Here is a 22,992-nt window from a genome sequence, read left to right on the forward strand (position 1 = left end):
CGGGCTGGCGATCGCTGCTATTGGCCTGGATCTGACAGCCAGAGCCCATTGCAGACTAGTAACATTATGAGCGGCATATTCTCCTCCTCCGGCGGTGTCTGGTGTCAATTCACTGTGTTAGGCTTAGCCTAGCACTGTGAAGTGAAGTGAAGTGCTCTAAACAGGTCCCCTGGCCTTGTTCCTTGGCTGTGCTGAAAGTTTTAACCCAAATTTAATCCCTTTTCTGCTGATATAGTTCTGCTGTACCCGCAGCCCCTTCCCTTGTGGGGTACAGATACCTCCTGCTGAGTGATCTTAGCCAATTACTCCTAATTAACCCCTTTTCTGCTGATATAGTTCTGCTGTGCCGACAGCCCCCTCCTGCTGAGTTTTTCTTTTGTATTCTCGTTCTTGTTTGTTTGTTTTTTTAAGACAAAAAATATATAAGTTAAGGAGGAGAGAGACATAGCCTTCTTGTGGGATACCTCAGCATATCTCCTGTTGAGTGATCTCAGCCAATTACTCCTAATTAACCCCATCTCTGCTGATATAGTTCTGCTGTGCCCACAGCCCCTTCCCTTGTGTGGTACAGATACCTCCTGCTGAGTTTTCCTTTTTTATTTCCGTTCCTTTAAAAAAAAAAAAAAAAAGAAAAGACAAAAAAATATATGTTAAAGAGGAGAGAGGCATAGGCTTCTTGTTTTAAATCGTGCAGTTATCTTGTTTTCGTTCTTGTTTAACAAAAACAAAAAAAGACACTTGGAAATAATACCATACCATAGTCATCAAAACGACTAAACAGCGTTTTACTGCGGAAGAGGCCATAGCTATATTATTTGAGGAATCTGACTCAGATAGGGGAGAGGAGATATCATTTTTGGAATCACCATCATCCTCCTCTGATTCCTCTGGTGATGAAACTTCAAAGATGCAACCTCACGATAATGAGCCATCAAGCTCGAGTCACCCTTCATGGCCCCCCACCAACATTTATGTTCCCCAGGTATCTGCATTTATGGCCACCCCAGGCATTAATGTGGATACCACAGGATTCCAAGAAATCATTTTTTTTTAATTATTTTTCTCTGACAACGTAATTGCTCTCATGGTGGCCCAAACAAATATTTATGCAGAGTAATTTACTGCCCAATATCCAAATAAATATTACTCAAAAAAATGGACCCCCACAGACCCTATTGAAATGTTAAAATTTTGTATTGTTTTAAGCATGGGCATCACAAAAAAACCCTCCCTCAGATCATATTGGAACAAAGATATGTTATACCATACGCCACTCTACCCACTGGCCATGTCCAGGCCACGTTTTGAAATGCTACTACGCTTTTTACACTTTGCCAACAATGAAGAATGCCCACCCCAAAGTGACCCCAGTTTTGACCGTTTATTTAGAATTCGGCCGTTAATAAAAAATTTTAATACCAAATTTTCCCAAATTTATACCCCCCCCAGAAATGTGTCCGTGTGGATGAATCCCTTGCCCACTTTAAGGGCAGGTTAGGTTTCCGCCAATATCTGCTAAACAAAAGTGCAAGGTATGGTGTGATAATCTTTGTGAAGACGTATCTGGATACACATGCATGTTTCATGTATATGAGGGGAAGGACACACACATACAGCCCCCAGAGTGTCCACCTGTCCTTGGGACAACCGGGAAAATAGTTTGGGATTTGGTCCACCCCATAATAAACCAGGGATACCAGCTCTATGCGGACAATTACTATAATAGCATAAATCTGCAAAAAGAGCTAGCTGCCAGAGGCACAGGTGCATGTGGCGCAATTCGTAAAAGTCAAAAAGGCCTCCCGAAATCATTCATCGAACAGCCATTGCCCCGAGGGCAAAGTAGGGCTGTTTCCACAGACAACTTAGTGTTGGTCAAATACAAAGACAAGCGGGATGTCCTTGTGGTGACCAGTCTACATGCTGACCAGTCCACCCCAGTCCCAGTTAGAGGAAGCACTAAGCCTACCATCAAGCCAGTGTGTATCCAGAAATATAATAAATTCATGCGAGGAGTGGACCTTTCCGACCAGGTCTTGCAGTCCTACAGTGCCTTACGTAAAACCTGGTTTTGGTACAAAAAAATGGCAGTGTATGTAACCCAAATGGCCCTATATAATGCTTTTGTTCTTTACAAAAATGTGATGCTTTCACTAAGGTACTGTAATGATATAACAAGGATTACAATAAGCCTGCTTCCTTACTTATCTTTAGATTTATTTTGAGGATGTGCATTGACGTCCTGGGACACCATGAAACACAAGTGCAGAACGCATTATGACGTCCCAGGACGTCATAACGATGAACGGTAACAGCGTCGCTGCCGGCGCTTTCCGTTCAGAATGCTAGGCTGTTACTTACAGCCTAGCAACTATAAAAGACGGCCGGGGAGCATTGAGAGCTGGGGTGGGCTGGCGATCGCTGCTATTGGCCTGGATCTGACAGCCAGAGCCCATTGCGGCTTAGTAACATTATGAGCGGCATATTCTCCTCCTCCGGCGGTGTCTGGTGTCAATTCACTGTGTTAGGCTTAGCCAACACTGTGAACTGACACTGGAGACCGCCAGAGGAGGAGAAGATGCCGATCATAACGTTACTAAGCTGCGATGGGCTCTGGCTGTCAGATCCAGGCCAATAGCAGTGATGGCTGTCTGGGACCAGCTGTCATCGGTCCCAGTGGTCTCCGGTGGCAGATCATAATGCTAGGCTGTTAGATACACCCTAGCAACTCCTAGAGTCCCAGGGGACCAATGATCAGCTAGTCCTGGACTGCGATTGCTGCTATTGGTCTGGATCTGACACCCAGAGCCAATAGCAACTTATTACAATTGACATCACTCTCCTCTTATCTCCTCAGAGTTCATTTAATAAAGAGATTGGTTGAGAGTGAGAGTGTTACAGTGGAAAGACAGTGTGACAGAAAATCATTTTAACCCCTTCCCTGCTGTCTAAGAGTGCCAGCTTCAGGTTGATCCCAGCTCCTGATGCTCTAAACAGGTCCCCTGGCCTTGTTCCTTGGCTGTGCTGAAAGTTTTAACCCAAATTTAATCCCTTTTCTGCTGATATAGTTCTGCTGTACCCGCAGCCCCTTCCCTTGTGGGGTACAGATACCTCCTGCTGAGTGATCTTAGCCAATTACTCCTAATTAACCCCTTTTCTGCTGATATAGTTCTGCTGTGCCGACAGCCCCCTCCTGCTGAGTTTTTCTTTTGTATTCTCGTTCCTGTTTGTTTGTTTTTTTAAGACAAAAAAGAAAAGACAAAAAATAAAAGTTAAAGAGGAGAGAGACATAGCCTTCTTGTGGGATACCTCAGCATATCTCCTGTTGAGTGATCTCAGCCAATTACCCCTAATTAACCCCTTCTCTGCTGATATAGTTCTGCTGTGCTCACAGCCCCTTCCCTTGTGTGGTACAGATACCTCCTGCTGAGTTTTCCTTTTTTATTTTCGTTCCTTTTTTTAAAAAAAAAAAAGAGAAAAAAGAAAAGACAAAAAAATATATGTTAAAGAGGAGAGAGGCATAGGCTTCTTGTTTTAAATCGTGCAGTTATCTTGTTTTCGTTCTTGTTTAACAAAAACAAAAAAAGACACTTGGAAATAATACCATACCATAGTCATCAAAACGACTAAACAGCGTTTTACTGCGGAAGAGGCCATAGCTATATTATTTGAGGAATCTGACTCAGATAGGGGAGAGGAGATATCATTTTTGGAATCACCATCATCCTCCTCTGATTCCTCTGGTGATGAAACTTCAAACTTGCAACCTCACGATAATGAGCCATCAAGCTCGAGTCACCCTTCACGGCCCCCCACCAACACTTATGTTCCCCAAGTATCTGCATTTACGGCCACCCCAGGCATTAATGTGGATACCACAGGATTCCAAGAAATATATATATTTTTTTTTCTTTGACAACGTAATTGCTCTCATGGTGGCCCAAACAAATATTTATGCAGAGTAATTTACTGCCCAATATCCAAATAAATATTACTCTAAAAAATGGACCCCCACAGACCCTATTGAAATGTTAAAATTTTGGGGTATTGTTTTAAGCATGGGCATCACAAAAAAACCCTCCCTCAGATCATATTGGAACAAAGATATGTTATACCATACGCCACTCTACCCACTGGCCATGTCCAGGACACGTTTTGAAATGCTACTACGCTTTTTACACTTTGCCAACAATGAAGAATGCCCACCCCAAAGTGACCCCAGTTTTGACCGTTTATTTAGAATTCGGCCGTTAATAAAAAATTTTAATACCAAATTTTCCCAAATTTATACCCCCCCCAGAAATGTGTCCGTGTGGATGAATCCCTTGCCCACTTTAAGGGCAGGTTAGGTTTCCGCCAATATCTGCTGAACAAAAGTGCAAGGTATGGTGTGATAATCTTTGTGAAGACGTATCTGGATACACATGCATGTTTCATGTATATGAGGGGAAGGACACACACATACAGCCCCCAGAGTGTCCACCTGTCCTTGGGACAACCGGGAAAATAGTTTGGGATTTGGTCCACCCCATAATAAACCAGGGATACCAGCTCTATGCGGACAATTACTATAATAGCATAAATCTGCAAAAAGAGCTAGCTGCCAGAGGCACAGGTGCATGTGGCGCAATTCGTAAAAGTCAAAAAGGCCTCCCGAAATCATTCATCAAACAGCCATTGCCCCGAGGGCAAAGTAGGGCTGTTTCCACAGACAACTTAGTGTTGGTCAAATACAAAGACAAGCGGGATGTCCTTGTGTTGACCAGTCTACATGCTGACCAGTCCACCCCAGTCCCAGTTAGAGGAAGCACTAAGCCTACCATCAAGCCAGTGTGTATCCAGAAATATAATAAATTCATGCGAGGAGTGGACCTTTCCGACCAGGTCTTGCAGTCCTACAGTGCCTTACGTAAAACCTGGTTTTGGTACAAAAAAATGGCAGTGTATGTAACCCAAATGGCCCTATATAATGCTTTTGTTCTTTACAAAAATGTGATGCTTTCACTAAGGTACTGTAATGATATAACAAGGATTACAATAAGCCTGCTTCCTTACTTATCTTTAGATTTATTTTGAGGATGTGCATTGACGTCCTGGGACACCATGAAACACAAGTGCAGAACGCATTATGACGTCCCAGGACGTCATAACCATGAACGGTAACAGCGTCGCTGCCGGCGCTTTCCGTTCAGAATGCTAGGCTGTTACTTACAGCCTAGCAACTATAAAAGACGGCCGGGGAGCATTGAGAGCTGGGGTGGGCTGGCGATCGCTGCTATTGGCCTGGATCTGACAGCCAGAGCCCATTGCGGCTTAGTAACATTATGAGCGGCATATTCTCCTCCTCCGGCGGTGTCTGGTGTCAATTCACTGTGTTAGGCTTAGCCAACACTGTGAACTGACACTGGAGACCGCCAGAGGAGGAGAAGATGCCGATCATAACGTTACTAAGCTGCGATGGGCTCTGGCTGTCAGATCCAGGCCAATAGCAGTGATGGCTGTCTGGGACCAGCTGTCATCGGTCCCAGTGGTCTCCGGTGGCAGATCATAATGCTAGGCTGTTAGATACACCCTAGCAACTCCTAGAGTCCCAGGGGACCAATGATCAGCTAGTCCTGGACTGCGATTGCTGCTATTGGTCTGGATCTGACACCCAGAGCCAATAGCAACTTATTACAATTGACATCACTCTCCTCTTATCTCCTCAGAGTTCATTTAATAAAGAGATTGGTTGAGAGTGAGAGTGTTACAGTGGAAAGACAGTGTGACAGAAAATCATTTTAACCCCTTCCCTGCTGTCTAAGAGTGCCAGCTTCAGGTTGATCCCAGCTCCTGATGCTCTAAACAGGTCCCCTGGCCTTGTTCCTTGGCTGTGCTGAAAGTTTTAACCCAAATTTAATCCCTTTTCTGCTGATATAGTTCTGCTGTACCCGCAGCCCCTTCCCTTGTGGGGTACAGATACCTCCTGCTGAGTGATCTTAGCCAATTACTCCTAATTAACCCCTTTTCTGCTGATATAGTTCTGCTGTGCCGACAGCCCCCTCCTGCTGAGTTTTTCTTTTGTATTCTCGTTCCTGTTTGTTTGTTTTTTTAAGACAAAAAAGAAAAGACAAAAAATAAAAGTTAAAGAGGAGAGAGACATAGCCTTCTTGTGGGATACCTCAGCATATCTCCTGTTGAGTGATCTCAGCCAATTACCCCTAATTAACCCCTTCTCTGCTGATATAGTTCTGCTGTGCTCACAGCCCCTTCCCTTGTGTGGTACAGATACCTCCTGCTGAGTTTTCCTTTTTTATTTTCGTTCCTTTTTTAAAAAAAAAAAAAGACAAAAAAGAAAAGACAAAAAAATATATGTTAAAGAGGAGAGAGGCATAGGCTTCTTGTTTTAAATCGTGCAGTTATCTTGTTTTCGTTCTTGTTTAACAAAAACAAAAAAAGACACTTGGAAATAATACCATACCATAGTCATCAAAACGACTAAACAGCGTTTTACTGCGGAAGAGGCCATAGCTATATTATTTGAGGAATCTGACTCAGATAGGGGAGAGGAGATATCATTTTTGGAATCACCATCATCCTCCTCTGATTCCTCTGGTGATGAAACTTCAAACTTGCAACCTCACGATAATGAGCCATCAAGCTCGAGTCACCCTTCACGGCCCCCCACCAACACTTATGTTCCCCAAGTATCTGCATTTACGGCCACCCCAGGCATTAATGTGGATACCACAGGATTCCAAGAAATATATATATTTTTTTTTCTTTGACAACGTAATTGCTCTCATGGTGGCCCAAACAAATATTTATGCAGAGTAATTTACTGCCCAATATCCAAATAAATATTACTCTAAAAAATGGACCCCCACAGACCCTATTGAAATGTTAAAATTTTGGGGTATTGTTTTAAGCATGGGCATCACAAAAAACCCTCCCTCAGATCATATTGGAACAAAGATATGTTATACCATACGCCACATACCCACTAGCCATGTCCAGGACACGTTTTGAAATGCTACTACACTTTTTACACTTTGCCAACAATGAAGAATTGCTACCCCAAAGTGACCCCAGTTTTGACCGTTTATTTAGAATTCGACCGTTAATAAAAAATTTTAATACCAAATTTTCCGAAATTTATACCCCCCCAGAAATGTGTCTGTGTGGATGAATCCCTTGCCCACTTTAAGGGCAGGTTAGGTTTCCGCCAATATCTGCTGAACAAAAGTGCAAGGTACAGTATGGTGTGATAACTATGTGAAAGCGTATCTGGATACACATGCATGTTTCATGTATATGAGGGGAAAGACACACACATACAGCCCCCAGAGTGTCCACCTGTCCTTGGGACAACCGGGAAAATAGTTTGGGATTTGGTCCACCCCATAATAAACCAGGGATACCAGCTCTATGCGGACAATTACTATAATAGCATAAATCTGCAAAAAGAGCTAGCTGCCAGAGGCACAGGTGCATGTGGCACAATTCGTAAAAGTCAAAAAGGCCTCCCGAAATAATTCATCGAACAGCCATTGCCCCGAAGGCAAAGTAGGGCTGTTTCCACAGACAACTTAGTGTTGGTCAAATACAAAGACAAGCGGGATGTCCTTGTGGTGACCAGTCTACATGCTGACCAGTCCACCCCAGTCCCAGTTAGAGGAAGCACTAAGCCTACCATTAAGCCAGTGTGTATCCAGGAATATAATAAATTCATGCGAGGTGTGGACCTTTCCGACCAGGTCTTGCAGTCCTACAGTGCCTTACGTAAAACCTGGTTTTGGTACAAAAAAATGGCAGTGTATGTAACCCAAATGGCCCTATATAATGCTTTTGTTCTTAACAAAAATGCTGGCCATACAGAAAACTTTTTCGAGTACCAAGAGCAAGTGATAAAGGCACTGATTTATGGACGCCAGGAAGCCAGCAGTTCTTCTGGCTTAGGGATCTCGAGAATAGTACTGGGCTAGCATTTCCCTGGAACACTCCCCCCAGTGAAACAAAACAATTTCCACAAAAAAGGTGCCAGGTCTGTTATGAGAGAGGGACTAGGAGAGATACCAGATATGAATGTGACACGTGTCCGTCAAAACCAGGCCTCTGGATTGGGGAATGCTTTAGAGGGTCCCACGCTTCCCTTGATATTAAGTAAATAATTTTTTGTAATTTTATGTAAAAACAATTCTTCCCAGGGTCATTATTTTATTTACAGCAAAGAGAGACAGCACCCCAAAAGATCTAACAAAGTAGGTCAGCATAAGCCATTGTTTGGCTAAACATTCTGCTGACATTCCAATTATACCCCCCCCCCCCAAAAAAAAAAAAAAACTACCTCATTATACCCCTAGATGAATACAATAATGGGCACAAAAAGCTAAAAATAGCATTCCTTCTCTTTTGGGTCCTGCTGCATACTTAAATTGCTATTAAGGACCCCCATATGGAGTACTTCCAGGAATTGCGAATCACCTTTTGGGGTGTCTTTAACCCTTTGTTTCTTGTGAAAATGAGAAACTTTGAACTAAACGAACATATTTTTGGAAAAATTGTGATTTTTCATTTTTATGGTCAAACACTGAACAATGTCCTCAAACACTTGTGGGGTCAAAATGTTCATTTTGACCCTCAATGAAATCTTTGATGAGTTCAGCTCTTAATATGGGGGGACCTATAGGGATTTCTAACATAGAAGCTGCTCCAATCCACTTCACAAAAGAAGCGGTCCCTAAAAACAAATCAGTTTAGGAATTTCCACGAAATTTGGAAAATTGCTGATGAACTTCTAAGCCTTGTAACATCCGAAGAAAGTAAAATATGTTCACTAAATCATGCCAGTACATAGTAGACATATTGTTAAAGTGACTTAGTAATTAATTTATGTGGCTTGACTAAGTTTTTTAGAAGCAGAAATTTTCAAATTTTTTAAATTTTTCATTCAATTTTGCTATTTTTCCCCTCCAAAATACCAAATATATTGACCATTTGAATACACTAACATAAAGTACCATGTGTCACGAGAAAACAATCCCAGAATCACAACCATATGTTAAAGCATTGCAGAGTTATAATGTCATAAAGAGAGACAGGTCAGATTATGAAAAATGTGCTTGGTCATTAAGACCAAAACAGGCTGCGGAGGCAAGGGAGGCAAGGGGTTAAGTGCTAAAGCTTTTCAGAATTCAGCTTTTATTTGATTTTTTTATTTTTATTTTATTTGGGGCTATATTTATGATTGTTTTAGTTTTTTAATATATATTTTATACTGTTTTTCTGGGTGCATGTCAAATCTACCTGCACCTAATTTATTAAATTGGCGCAGGTTGTCCATAAATAGCTGTCATTGAAACCACATTAAAGGGGCTATCCAGTGCTACAAAAACATGGCCAGTTTCATTCAAACAACATGACTCTTGTCTCCAGTTCAGGTGCGGTTTGCAATTAAAGGGGTTATCCAGCGCTACAAAAACATGGCCACTTTCCCCCTACTGTTGTCTCCAGATTGGGTGGGGTTTTGAAACTCAGTTCCATTAAAGTAAATGAAGCTTAATTGCAAACTGCACCTGAACTGGAGACAACAGTAGGGGGAAATGTGGCCATGTTTTTGTAGCGCTGGATAACCCCTTTAAGCTCTATTCACTTCAATGGAACTGAGCAGCAAAAACCCGCCCAAACTGGAGACAAAATTGAAACCCAATTTCTATGGGTGCCTTTACACAGAGGGATTAATCTGACAGATTTTTGAAGCCAAAGCCAGGAGTGGATTTAAAAAGAGACAAAATCTCAGTCATTGCTTTATGACCTGTTCTCTGTTTATAGTCTGTTCCTGGCTTTGGCTTAAAAAATCTGTCAGATAAATCTCTCTGTGTAAAAGCACCCTATGGCTATGTTCATACAACATTTTTTCAACTCCATTTTAAAAAAATGGACATCATTTAGCAGCCTAGCCTCCCCTTAGTGCAATGACTGATGTTTGTACATTATTCTAGTTTGGAATTACTAATTAGAATTTGGGTGTGGCTTAATTGAAAAGTCCATTGAATTTAATTATAAAAACAGAAAGAAAAACTGTGTGTAAAAAACGAATAGAAAACATGCGCTGTTTGCAAAAGACATCCGAAAATAATTGTCATGATCATTATTTTGATGTCCACGGTACAAAGTCTGTTATTCAATACATTGTGTGCATTGGATGTCCGTCTTTCCCTTGACTTCATTGCATTGCAGTCAGTTAAATCATGGCAAAAACTGACGTTATTTTAAATTGTGATATCGTCCGCCTTTTCTCTATTTTTTGGCGTTTAGTGAACATAGCCTTAGTGTAGTCTAGGCTGAAGTGAAGTTTGGACAAAAAGTTTGCTACAACTTTAAATTGTTACATTTGATAAATCAGCTCCCACAGCAAAAGTAAAAAAAAAAATTAACTTCATCCTAGGAGTTTTGGTAAACTAATGTATATGGTTTTGGAGGCAAAAATCATGAATTATTTGTGCAAAAGTCGCAGATTGCTTAAAATTTTATAACAAGTGTACTCAAAAAGCACGGTAGATGCAATCATAAATTTAACCCCCCTCCCCCCATAAATTTAACATGGAGTCTAAGGGGGACATGTATTATGCGGCGAAATGTGGTTTTTCGGCGGAAAGTGCCGATTTGCGAATGATTTTAAGCGCAAATGGGCGATTTGCAAATAAAATTTTCGCAAATCTGCACTTTGCGACGGGTATGCCGGAGAGGCGGAACGGAGGTGTGGAGGGGGCGGAACGGGGGCGTGGACTCACAGTCCATTTCATTATTTTTGTGTCTTAAAGATACGGCGAAAACCGACTCCAGTCCTCAGCTGGCGTAGGTTTTCGACCAGGCGCACCGGAGCTCACAGGATTTATGTAGAGGCAGTCCGCCTCTACATAAATCCCCGTAGCGTCAGAGATGCGGGGACATTTTTAAGTTCGGCGTAAAAAATGTCGGACTTAATAAATGTCCCCCTAAATGTTCATATTTACACAAAGAGAATCACAGAGACTGACATTACTTATACTAGTCCGTGCTTGCCGTGAGGCTTGCAATCTACTGTCTCTATATCAAACACACAATTTTAGGGAATCCAGTGATCTTATCAGTGTTTTTTTTTTTTTTTTTCAATAAATTAATTTTATGAAATGATTCTGTTACAGGGTATTTATGGTCGAATGTTCATGTGGATAGTAAATAAAGTAAATGAAGCTATTTTCACTCCAGCATCTAAAGAGCTTGGGACTGAGCGAAGGACTATTGGATTGTTAGATATCTTTGGCTTTGAACATTTTAACACAAATAGGTAATTTTTTTTAATTTTTGAAATCTGGTTTTATATTTTGATTTAGCAATATAATTTATACTTATTGGTAAGATTGATCACATAAACTTTGTCCATAGATGAGGAATGCATAGAACATCATGTAAACCTACCTCTTCTCAGATGCACTGAATTTAGTAGTCACAGTCCCTGTTCTCAGGGACCAAACTGGTGAGAAATGGAAATGCTCATAATACATAATCAGTTTTGGATTTCCACCCGAAAGCAGAATGTATATCTGCTCTGGGAGGATTATAGTCCAGTGCAAAATCCTTATAGTGATACTTATAGCTACAAATATATTTGCGTTAAGTCAGTTTGCCTTAAGAAAGATTATTTTGGTTTAGCTGTGTCTACAGTCTGTCTACAGTCTGTCTTTATGTTTTCAAACATTATGAACATTTAATTTAAATTGCAGTTTTGAACAACTTTGCATCAATTTTGCAAATGAGCATCTTCAGCAGTTTTTTGTGCGACATATATTTAAACTTGAGCAAGAGGAATACAATGCAGAACAAATACCCTGGCAGCACATTGATTTTACTGATAACCAGCGTGCATTGGATATAATTGCACTCCGACCTTTGAACATCATCTCCCTCATAGACGAGGAAAGTAAATTTCCACAGGTAAGACTTTGTTGCTGATAGTAATAGCTTAAATGATTTTTTGTATGAAAGCAGTCTAGATAACTGGTTGTTTCGGATAATAGTAGCACTTTTTCCTATAGTTCATAATGTAAGTCTACGTCTCTCTCACATGTCAAATTTTTTTTTTTAAATTACAGTGACACTTTAACTTGTGTGTTAAACAGAGTCTTTTGTACACTGCTTAATGCAGTGTAAAACCAGCCTAGGGCTTCACAGCAATTTTTGTGATGACTAGAGATGAGCATATAGTCTGTATCCATGTTTTTCCAGACTGCCTAAGGCTAAGTTCACACAACATAATTTATCAATTAATCAATTTATCAATTAATTCATAATTTACATTGTGCTGCAGACAATGTAATCCTGGCCAGAGAGTATACACATAGTATACGCTCCGGCCGGGATTGCAAGCGGCCGCAACGAAAACATGTCACTTTTGTGCAGCAGCTGTTTATTGAATAGCCGCTGCACAACCCTTACAGTGCACACAATGTAGAGTGCGGCTCCGGCCGCACTTTCCATTGTGTGTAATGGTGAATTGGGATGTGGGCGCACGAGGAAGCGCCTGCATCCCAATTTAATAGAAATTAAGTTTATCCAAGCGGTACTGCAGTACCGGCTGGGATAAACCTCACTGACACCGGACGTTCTGTAACAAGGCTGGGTCACAGAACGGCCGGTGTAATACGTTGTGTGAACCCGGCCTAAGGCTGCATCCAAGTTCAGCCACAGGCAAATTATAACATGACCCCATTCACATGTCTAAACTGGAATGCAAAATAATCCCTGCAATACTACATGGCATTCATTGGTTGTGTAATCCATGTCATGTCCTAAATCACCTTGCCTTAATAAGATAATTTTATATTATATGTGAACCAAATAAACAGTACAACTTTTTTAAAGCCATGTAGAAAACAGAGGCTTTGTTAGCTGGTGGCAGCATTGACATTTTTTCTCCAACTGGGGTCCTGTCTTCTGTCAAGAGCAGGTGGCCACAGTAGCAACTATAAACAGGAGGAGGAGGGGAGGGTGGCGAGGACACAGCAGAAGCTGGGATTATAACAATTGTTTAAAGAGAACCAATCACAGAAGAAAATATAAATTTTTTTATTCCTTAAATTCTATTTAAATTACTTTTTTATTAATATTTGTAAATCAAATTAATTAATTTTCTGGCAGCATTTTTAATTTATTCATGTTTTTCTTCACTGTCACGCGCCAACTCTTTTCAAAAGAGTCGCCGCGTGACAGGAAGCTCCCGGCATGCAGAGCGGCAGGAACGGCTCCCATGAGCGCTTGCCTGCCGCTCTGTCAATACACAGTGATCACACTGTCTATACAGAGCGAGTTCACTGTGTATATCTGTCCTAATTAACCCTATTAGTTTACTCATGAAGATACAGACTGCCTTTGCAGTCTGTATCTTATACTTTACCTTATCCTGTGTAGCGGTGTAGTGTGGCTGCCATCTTGATGACGTCACTTGCGTTCCAGCGGTGACTTCATCAAGATGGCGCCCGGCCTTACTGCACCACTACAGAGAGAGAGGAGTAGGTAAAGTATAAGATATAGACTGCCTTTGCAGTCTGTATCTTCATAAGTAGACTTTATGGAGATACAGACTGCCTTTGTAGTCTGTATCTTATTCTTTACGTAATTCTGTGTAGCGGTGTAGTATTGCCTGGCGCCGCCATCTTGATGACGTCACTTGCGTTCCAGCGCTAAAACGCAACGCTGGAACGCAAGTGACGTCATCAAGATGGCGGCACCCGGCAATACTACACCGCTATACAGGATTAGTTAAAGTATAAGATACAGACTGCAAAGGCAGTCTGCATCTTAAAGGGGTAGTACAGCGTTTAACCCCTAGACTACCGGGGGGCGCTCAGAACCGCCGCAGTCCCGGGTGCTATATGAATACTAGCTGTCCGGATGCTTTATGAATACTAGCTGTCCGCCTCCCCTGGTGTCTAGTGGGGGGATCGCCCCCCCCCCCCCCCCCCCCGCAATGTTGTCGCGGAAGAGCGATCCCCGCGTCCGGCACTGGCCAAGGTCTGTGTCGTAATGGCGCTGATCCCGACTCGGCACTCTATTGCTTTCGGCTGCAGCAGCCGAAAGCAGTAGAGTGCCTATCTCATCGATTACTATACTGCATAGATCTCAATGAGAGATCAGTGTACTTATACTAGAAGTCCCCCAGGGATTATGAATAAAAAAAAACCTCCGCTAATAAAAGTTTGAATCACCCCCCTTTTCCCATGTTATAAATAAAAATAAATAAATAAACATGTTTGGTATCACCACGTGCATAATCGCCCAAACTATTAATTTATTTCATTCCGGATCTCGGACGGTAAATGGCGTAAGCGCAAAAAAATCCCAAAGTGCACAATTGCACATTTTTGGTTGCATCAAATTCAAAAAATTGTAATAAAAAGCGATCAAAAAGTCTCATATGTGCAATCAAGGTATCGATAGAAAGTACATGTCATGGCGCAAAGAATGACACCTCACACAGCCCCATAGACCAAAGGATAAAAGCACTATAAGCATGGATTTTATAGAACGTTTATTTTTTTTAAAAATGGTTTGAATTTTTTAAAAGCGATCAAATAAAATAAAAGTTATACAGGTTATATATCATTGTAATGGTAACGACTTGAGGAACATATATAACTAGTCAGTTTTACCCCAGGCGTAAAAAACAAGAAACCCCAAATAAAAAAATGCATTTTTTTTTTTACAATTTCACCACACATTTAATTTTTTCCTGCTTTCGCAGTGTACTTTATGAAAAAATTCAGATTGTCATTGCAAAGTACAATTAGTGGCGCAACTGCAACTGCTATGGCCTTTTACGCACAAGGAGGAAAAAACGAAAATGCTAAAATTTTAATTGGTCCGGTCCTCTAAGGGTTAACATTTATTCACTAAATAACACACATTACAAAGTTATAAAACTTGTGTTATGTAATGTGTGTTATTGAAGTGAATGGCCCCCTTCCCGGTGTTCCCCCCACCCCGGAAATGTGGTGCATCATACTTACGTATTCGCTGTCGACCCCGGCCACCATCCTGACGTCATCTTCGGGAGGCCGGCCAGACCACTCCAGCCGTCCCTCATGCCGGCCCCCCTCTGCCACGTCATCAGCTGCTCAGCCGCGATTGGCTGACCATAACTAAGACATCATCGACCCAAGATGGCGGTTGGGGTCGACAGCGAATACGTAAGTATGATGCACCACACTTCCAGGGTGGGGGAACACGGGAAAGGGGGCCATTCACTTAAATAACACACATTACAACGTTGTATAACTTTGTAATGTGTGTTATTTAGTGAATAAATGTTAAACGCCCCACTACCCCTTTAGAGAGAGAGAAACTTTTATTATAGGGACAGTTAACTTCAGGTGATGGGTTCTGTTTCATTCCAAATGGGAAGAACTGTGACCCACCTCTGTTTATTGAAGGGGAACTCCAGCATTTTTTTCTTATAAATCAACTGATGTTAGAAATTTATATAGATTTAAAATGTACTTCTATTTAAAATATCAATCCTTACAGCATCAGCTGCTGTATGTCCTACAGGAAGTGGTGTATTCTTTCCAGTCTGACACAGCGCTCTCTGCTGCCACCTCTGTCCATGTCAGGAACTGTCCAGAGCAGCAGCAAATCCCCATAGAAAACCTCTCCTGCTTTGGACAGTTCCTGTGATGGACAGATGTGGCAGCACTGTGTCAGACTGGAAAGAATACAACACTTACAAATCTATATAACTTTCTGACACCAGTTGATTTAAAAGAAAAAAACATTTTGCCAGAGTTCCCCTTGAAGTATGAGAACAAATCTGGGGTTTTGTCTTTCAACTATGATAACTCCTGTACAATATACAATAATTTAATTACATTAATATGCACAAAGAGATACAATCCCAGAGCCTCTAACTTCTGCAAGATTAAACAAGTTGCTTTCACATGTCCGCAGTTTGGTGGACCTTACAGACAAGGAAGGCAAGTAATGGATTAGTCCCCCCCCCCCCCCGGCATGATGTGTCAATATCATGGTGGCGGTGGGGAAGCCCTTTGAATTGCAGCGGCACTGTAGTCACACAGCTGTGCGGTTCTGTCACTACAGTGCTGCAGCGATTCAAAGAGTTTCCCGGCTGCCAGCATGGAATTGACACATCATGCCAAGCGGGGAACAAGTCCATAACTTGTTTTCCCCGTCTGTAAGGTCCGCAAAACTGCTAACGTGTGAAAGCAGTCTAAGGTATTTTAGTGTATACATTACTGTGAGCAATACTTTTTCATATTTTAGTTTAATATAGTAATGACCATTTACCAAGTATCATTTGACTTTACTATTACTATTTATAATGTTACCTCATAATTGTGCTTATATACCATACTTGTACCATACCTCATTGTTTTTATAGTAGCCCCAATACATTGTCCATACAGAGAGGTGACACGTAGTTTGCAAGGTTAAATAATAGACAGAATATCAGCCATATAACTGCACCAAATATGTGTATTAAATGTTAGCCGCCCAAGTAAGTTGAATGGATCACAGTAATGTTTTATTTTTGTTTAGGGAACTGATGCCACCATGCTAACCAAACTGAATAACATTCATGGCAAGAGTAACATTTACATTGCATCCAAAAGTGTACATGACACTAAATTTGGGATAAACCATTTTGCAGGCATAGTGTATTATGAAACTGAAGGTGAGTGCTGTGCATTTTATTAAACAGGCATGGTCTTCTGCAGCTAAATGTGTTGGTACTGCTTGTACATAGATACAATATAGTATTACAAAGCTTTAGATTTGTACTGTACATAACTTTATATTATATTTGCAAAGAAAGAATGCTAAAATAAAGATTGCTACTCTCATTAAGGATTCCTGGATAAAAATCGTGATTTGCTGAGCACAGATCTCATCCTGTTGGTGCATTCCTCTGCCAGTAAATTTCTAAAGCAAGTATTTCAGGTGGAAAAAAATTCTGGTAGCCCTTCAGTTCGTGGAATCATCCGAAACACAGGCCTTAACCACCAGAAGGTAAGCCTTAATAAGAATAAGAATAATATTTGTATAGCACCAACAAATGCCGTAGTGCGTTCAGTAGGAGACCTTGTTAGTTCGAGTGGCTAAAAGTTGCCAAAGTCAGTAAATGTCCTATAAAACTGGGCAAGTTTCAGCACCCAAGTGTTTTGGTTTGGGCAGTGTTATTATTCAACACACTCCTAAGCTATAATGAAACAGGTAAATTAAATGTCACTAATGATTTCTTGTCAGAAGTTCAACATTTTGTGCTTAATAGTGATAATAAAGATAATATATCTTTGGAGGGGCTGAATCTATATTTTCGGATACAGAGCTCCAATGCCCCTAGTTTAACTATAAAATTGTAACCAAATTTTTGGCTATTTTAGTAGAGCTCTACCATGCTGTTTAGATCCCTGCAGGTTACCCTTGACAGTCCTAGGCTGGGTTCACACTACGTATATTTGAGGCTGTATAGCAACCAAAACAAGGAGTGGATTGAAAACACAGAAAGGATCTGTTCACACAATGTTGTAATTGATTGGATGGCCGTCATTTAATGGCAAATATGTGCTGTTATTTTAAAACAACGGCTGTTATATTGAAATAATGGCAGTTATTTACTGTTATATGGCGGCCATCCACTCAATTTCAACATTGTGTGGACAGAGCCTTTCTGTGTTTTCAATCCACTCCTGGTTTTGGTTGCTATGAGGACCTGACATGAGGACCAAATACAGCCTCAAATATACATAGTGTGAACCCAGCCTTAGCTTGGATATCTAACTACGTACCTCAGATCTGGCCACTCACTATACATATCTCACTATATATATCCTCACAACATATTGCTTCCTTCAGTCAGGTGTTTTACCAGGCGATTTGACAAAGCTCTTTGTAAGTGTTTAGTGGATATCCCTAGCTTATCTCAAGGCGACAGGGAAGATGTAGTAGATTATTCTCTAACCTGAATGATTAGTGCAAGATCCAATGTAAGAGAGTCTATTACACAGCAGTTAGGCTCAAAATACTAGGTATGGCTTCGGATGATGCACGTTTGCACACTGAACAAGGTACATTGTAACATTCTGCCTGGTGCTGTGGCAAAGTTTTACCTTTCCGGACACCTGTTCTTAATTCATCAATTTGAATTTCCTAGTGTTCTTTTCTTTCAATTGTACTTGCTAGGTGTCTTAAGGCCCTTTTACACGGAACGATTATCAGCCGCATTCTAGCTCCTCATGGCCTCACCTGCGCTTACCTGCTCGTTGTCGCCGTGTGCAATAGCGGCGGCAGCGAGCAGGGAATAAGGGGCAAATGAGCTCTGACAGCGCACGTTTGCTCCTCTATGTCGTCCTGTGTAATAGGGGCTTTAGATACTTTACCCTCTGGCAATTCTAAAAGGCTTTTCTTCAGATTTTTGCTGTTTTGTGCATGCCAAGTTATTGGTATGTCTTGGAAGTCAAATGATATCTCTTCCTTGGCTCAATAGGCTGCAAAGACTAAATGGGCTATCCCAAAACTAAAGTTATCACATATTCACAAGATAACTAGCTGATCAGAGGGGGTCTGACTCCCACTGACTATGAGAACAGAGGTCCTGTAAGTAAATTGAACAGTATTGAACTTTGATTTGGTCTGTTTGGTAAAGGACCTTGCCACCGTGCATATTGGCAAGAGTCTAGGACCTTTAGTGGTTTAATGAGGGTGAGAGATGCCTGGACTATGTACAGTATGTGTATGTGTGTTTGCAAATGCATTGCAGTTAATATTCATTTAACTAACTGTTATGGCTCAGATATATTGGTTAAAAATGCTAATTCTTGAAATTTAAAGAGAACCTATCACCTAAAACTAACTATCCCTATTATCAATGTGCATCTCTCCCTAAGTCTATCTATGAAGATACAGACTGCCTTTACAGTCTGTATCTTATACTTTACCCAATTCTCTTTTTCCCGGCACGAAGGCCAGGCACCGCCATCTTGATGACGTCACTTTGCGTTCCACCGCTGGAATGCAAGTGATGTCATCAAGATGGCGGCGCCGGCCTTGCTGCAGCGGACAAGAGGATCAGGTAAAGTATAAGATACAGACTGTAAAGGCAGTCTGTATCTTCATTTTGTCTATTTATGAGGATACAGACTGCCTTTGCAGTCTGTATCTTATACTTTACCTGATCCGCTTGTTCGAGCCGGGCGCCGCCATCTTGATTACGTTACTTGCGTTCCACCGCTGGAACGCAAATGACGTAATCAAGATGGCGGCCCCCCGGCCTTGCTGCCGCTGTGTATGACGGGAGCTTCCTGTCTCGCGCCGGCTAAGTGAATAAATTATAAACGCAGCAAAAAAATTTTTTTAATATATTTACAAATGTTAATAAAATGATATTTCACATATAATTAGGGGAAAAAATGTTTTGATTTCCCTCCATAATTGGTTCTCTTTAAGCTTTCTGATCTGTGGTGAAAGGCTTGTTGATTGGTGATTGAGTCTTCTTAATAGATACTGCCCAATCCAGGTTGAACAGAGGTTTATAGAAAGTCGAATCTACTGACTACTTATTACCATAGTGTTCAGGCTATATAGGCTCATGTGTCTGATTTTAGCAAAGTGCAACCCAAAGCTACATTACAACATATTTCATAAGTGTTTTCTACCTGCAGATCACAGATACAAATAAGTCATTGCCCACCCTTGGAGGACAGTTTAAACAGTCTCTGGAGCAGCTGATGAAAATTTTGGGCAGTTGTCAACCTTATTTTGTCCGCTGCATTAAACCCAATGAGCTCAAGAAGCCTTTGGTAGGTTTCATGTATAAGTATGTGTTTTGTTGTGAAACTGAAATGTCAATGAATATACAACAGAGAACCACTTAGGATCCTTTGTGGATGTGCTTAGGTAAACAGACACAGAGCTCATCCTCTGAGATCTCAGATCATTCACCCAATATTAAACACATATTACTATGGTTTATCATTTTTTAGTGTTGCTTAATCTTGATTTTTATGGGCATGGTAGCAGAAACCCGATGTTACACAGATATCAAATGTCACATCTACACGTTCTGCTCTGTCTTGTTTCATGCTGTATCTTAACCCTTACACGACCTGGGGTCATTGATTCCTTAATGCCCAGGTCGTTTTAGGACATCAGCTTATAGGATCATAATCATCCCATAGGCTGATGCCCCTATGTCTGCCCCCTCTCCTCTGTCCCCTGCCGCTGTTACAGAGCTCATGGGCGCGCGCCCCCAGCCTCCCCTCCCTCTCCCCCCCCCCCATACATATATATATACCAATCCGCATTAGTCTGCTTTGTTTTAATAACCTGTTGCCCTTGGTTGTGACCCACTTTTGGGCATCCACCTAGGTGGGTCACTAATGCAGTATTCTGATCTGTCTCATTAGTATTGGCAGTTGGTCTTCACTGCACATGCAAGCAAGGGGGATTGTGGGAAAGTGTCTTCACTGTTGCACAGTAAAAGAAAGGTCACATTTAAAGGGGTTATCCAGCGTTACAAAAACATGGCCACTTTTCCCCCTCTCGTCTCCAGATTGAGTGGGGTTTCAAACTCATTTCCATTAAAGTAAATGGAGCTTAATTGCAAACCACACCTGAACTGGAGACAAGAGAGGGGAAAAAGTGGCCATGTTTTTGTAGAGCTGGATAACCCCTTTAAGAGAGGAAACTAGGAAGTGGTCAGATCCATGGAGAGAAGAATAATACAGCGATGCTAGTTATTTTACTTACAGAACATTTGGACTCATTTACATATATGTACTGTGTGTGGTACACATCTGATTTAACTAACTTTGCTTCATGACACAACCCCTTTAATTCCAACAGACATTTAAATAAAGAGCATGTTTATTATTTTCACCCGTTTTGAGCTGTACAACAACCTTGTTACTGCTTACAAAAACAAACATGCAAAAACACTCTAATTATAGTTTATATGTAAGGCAACATAATGTCAACTATTTTAAATGCATAAAGAACTTAGGTACAAACAAAAAAGGCATAGGGCACAAGTTACATGGTTCACTTACACTATATTTATCAAGGTGCAATTACCTGTCCAACTTTTAATCCTAATGTTTTCTTAGCTGTTTGATCGAGAATTGTGTATACGACAACTGAGATACTCTGGAATGATGGAGACAATACGAATTCGGAAGGCAGGGTACCCAATACGTTACACTTTCTCTGATTTCTTTCACCGATTTAGAGTGTTGCTGCCATTAAAGTCTTCTAGTCGCAATAAGGTAATCGATAAGTATTATTCACAAAAGTAAATAGTTTCATATAAATTAATATTTGCATTAACATTTCATACAAAACTAGTCTTGGCATTTTAATAAATGTTAAAGGGGGGGGGGGTCCCATGTCAACATTTATAAATGCCTTATAGTTGCTGTTTTTACCTCCACTCACTTTTGCGGGGAGCGAGGCTAGGTAATATATACTTATATACTATAATATAACTGTAACGCCCGGAGTAGTGGATCCACTGGACCGGCACCAGCGATGGCACAAACCTCACCAGGGAGCGGAGTCTAAGGGGCCGCTGGTTTTCACCAGAGCCCGCCGCAAGGCGGGACGGACTTGCTGCGGCAGGCGACCCCCAGGTCGCTACCCCTGGCTTGGTTGCTGGTGTCGGCAGGCGAGGCGTGGCAGGAGATGGCACAGGCAATAGTCTGCAGATGAGAGAGCACGTGACAGGCTGGACACGGGAACAGGTGGAGTGACAGGGGAACAGGAACCAGGAACAGGGACTTGGGACCAGGTAACGGACAGGACTCAGGAACAGGGACTTGGGACCAGGTAACGGACAGGACACAGGAACAACAGGGAGCTGGGCCAAACGCTATGGGAAGCATGTAGAGGCTCCAACACAGGGGACAGGGCATGCTGGGATTTATAGGGGAGTGATTGGTGCAACTAACCAATTAGGGACGCACTGCCCCTTTAAATCTGAGACAGCCGGCGCGCGCGCGCCCTAGGAGGCGGGGACGCGCGCGCCGGCCGGCACAGCGGGAGACAGGAGCGTGGAGAGGTGAGGCGCCCCCCGGGGCCGAGGTGATAGCAGCGCCGGGTCCCCGAGTATGGACACCGGCTGCTGCATGGGGCAGGAAGCGGTCGCGGCGGCGGCCCGGAACGCGGGACGCCGCCGCGGCTGTGACAGTACCCCCCCCCTTTGGCCTCCCCCTCTTTCTTGCCTGCAGATGGCACAGGAAGCCACAAAGTCTTTGACATCTTGAAACAAACTGGACCACCAGTAGTGGCGAGAGATCCGTTGGCCGGTCTTACGGACTCCAGGGTGCCCGGCCTCCAACGAGGAATGACCCCACTTCAAAATACCTCTTCGAAGCGCAGGGTGAACATGAGTCTTTCCGGGGGGTACTCTCCGAAGCGAGGAGGTGACGACTGGTGCTAGGCGATCAGGCGGTAAAACATGGCAAGGGACTGTGGGTCTGTGGACGAGGACCTTCTGTAAGTTCTCCCGGTGGTGAGAGGACCCGACCTTAGTCTTGGGTACGGAGAGAGGGTACACCTCGGCAGAGAAGGCATCCGCCGAGTCTTGGTCTTCTGCCGGTAGGTCGGATAGAGGCTTGGCTAGGACAGGAAACGACATAGTACACTTGGTCTGAGGTGACCTGAGACACTGGTTGGAACAGTCCTGACCCCAACTGAGAATCTCCCCGGTTCTCCAGTCCAGTTGAGGGGCATGTTCTTGCAGCCACGGGAGTCCCAGGAGGACCGCGGGGGAAGAATGGGGCAGGACGTAGAAGGATATCTTTTCTTGATGTAAAGGACCCACCTGGAGGACTAAAGGTGCGGTCTGGTAGTACACACGGTCGGTAAGAATTTCGCCTGTGACCGAGGAGATAGTCAGGGGCCTGGCTAGTCGGGTCACGGGTAGCCGCCATCTTTGGACCAATGTTGCCGCAATAAAACTGC

At 42.3% G+C, this 22,992-nt stretch overlaps 1 protein-coding gene across 2 annotated transcripts in view; it reads left to right on the forward strand.

Moving 5' to 3' along the window:
* Positions 1-22,992, forward strand: part of MYO7B (myosin VIIB) — an 83,771-nt gene that overhangs the window by 19,530 nt on the left and 41,249 nt on the right. For both annotated transcript variants that reach the window (XM_069975476.1, XM_069975477.1), the window contains 6 exons: positions 11,166-11,308; positions 11,745-11,955; positions 16,573-16,708; positions 16,883-17,043; positions 19,695-19,832; positions 21,138-21,296. In XM_069975476.1, coding sequence (XP_069831577.1) covers positions 11,166-11,308; positions 11,745-11,955; positions 16,573-16,708; positions 16,883-17,043; positions 19,695-19,832; positions 21,138-21,296 — 948 coding nt within the window. The remainder of the gene's footprint in view (positions 1-11,165; positions 11,309-11,744; positions 11,956-16,572; positions 16,709-16,882; positions 17,044-19,694; positions 19,833-21,137; positions 21,297-22,992) is intronic.

The sequence above is a fragment of the Dendropsophus ebraccatus genome, chromosome 6 (genome assembly GCF_027789765.1).
Source record: "Dendropsophus ebraccatus isolate aDenEbr1 chromosome 6, aDenEbr1.pat, whole genome shotgun sequence".
NCBI lineage: Eukaryota > Metazoa > Chordata > Amphibia > Anura > Hylidae > Dendropsophus > Dendropsophus ebraccatus.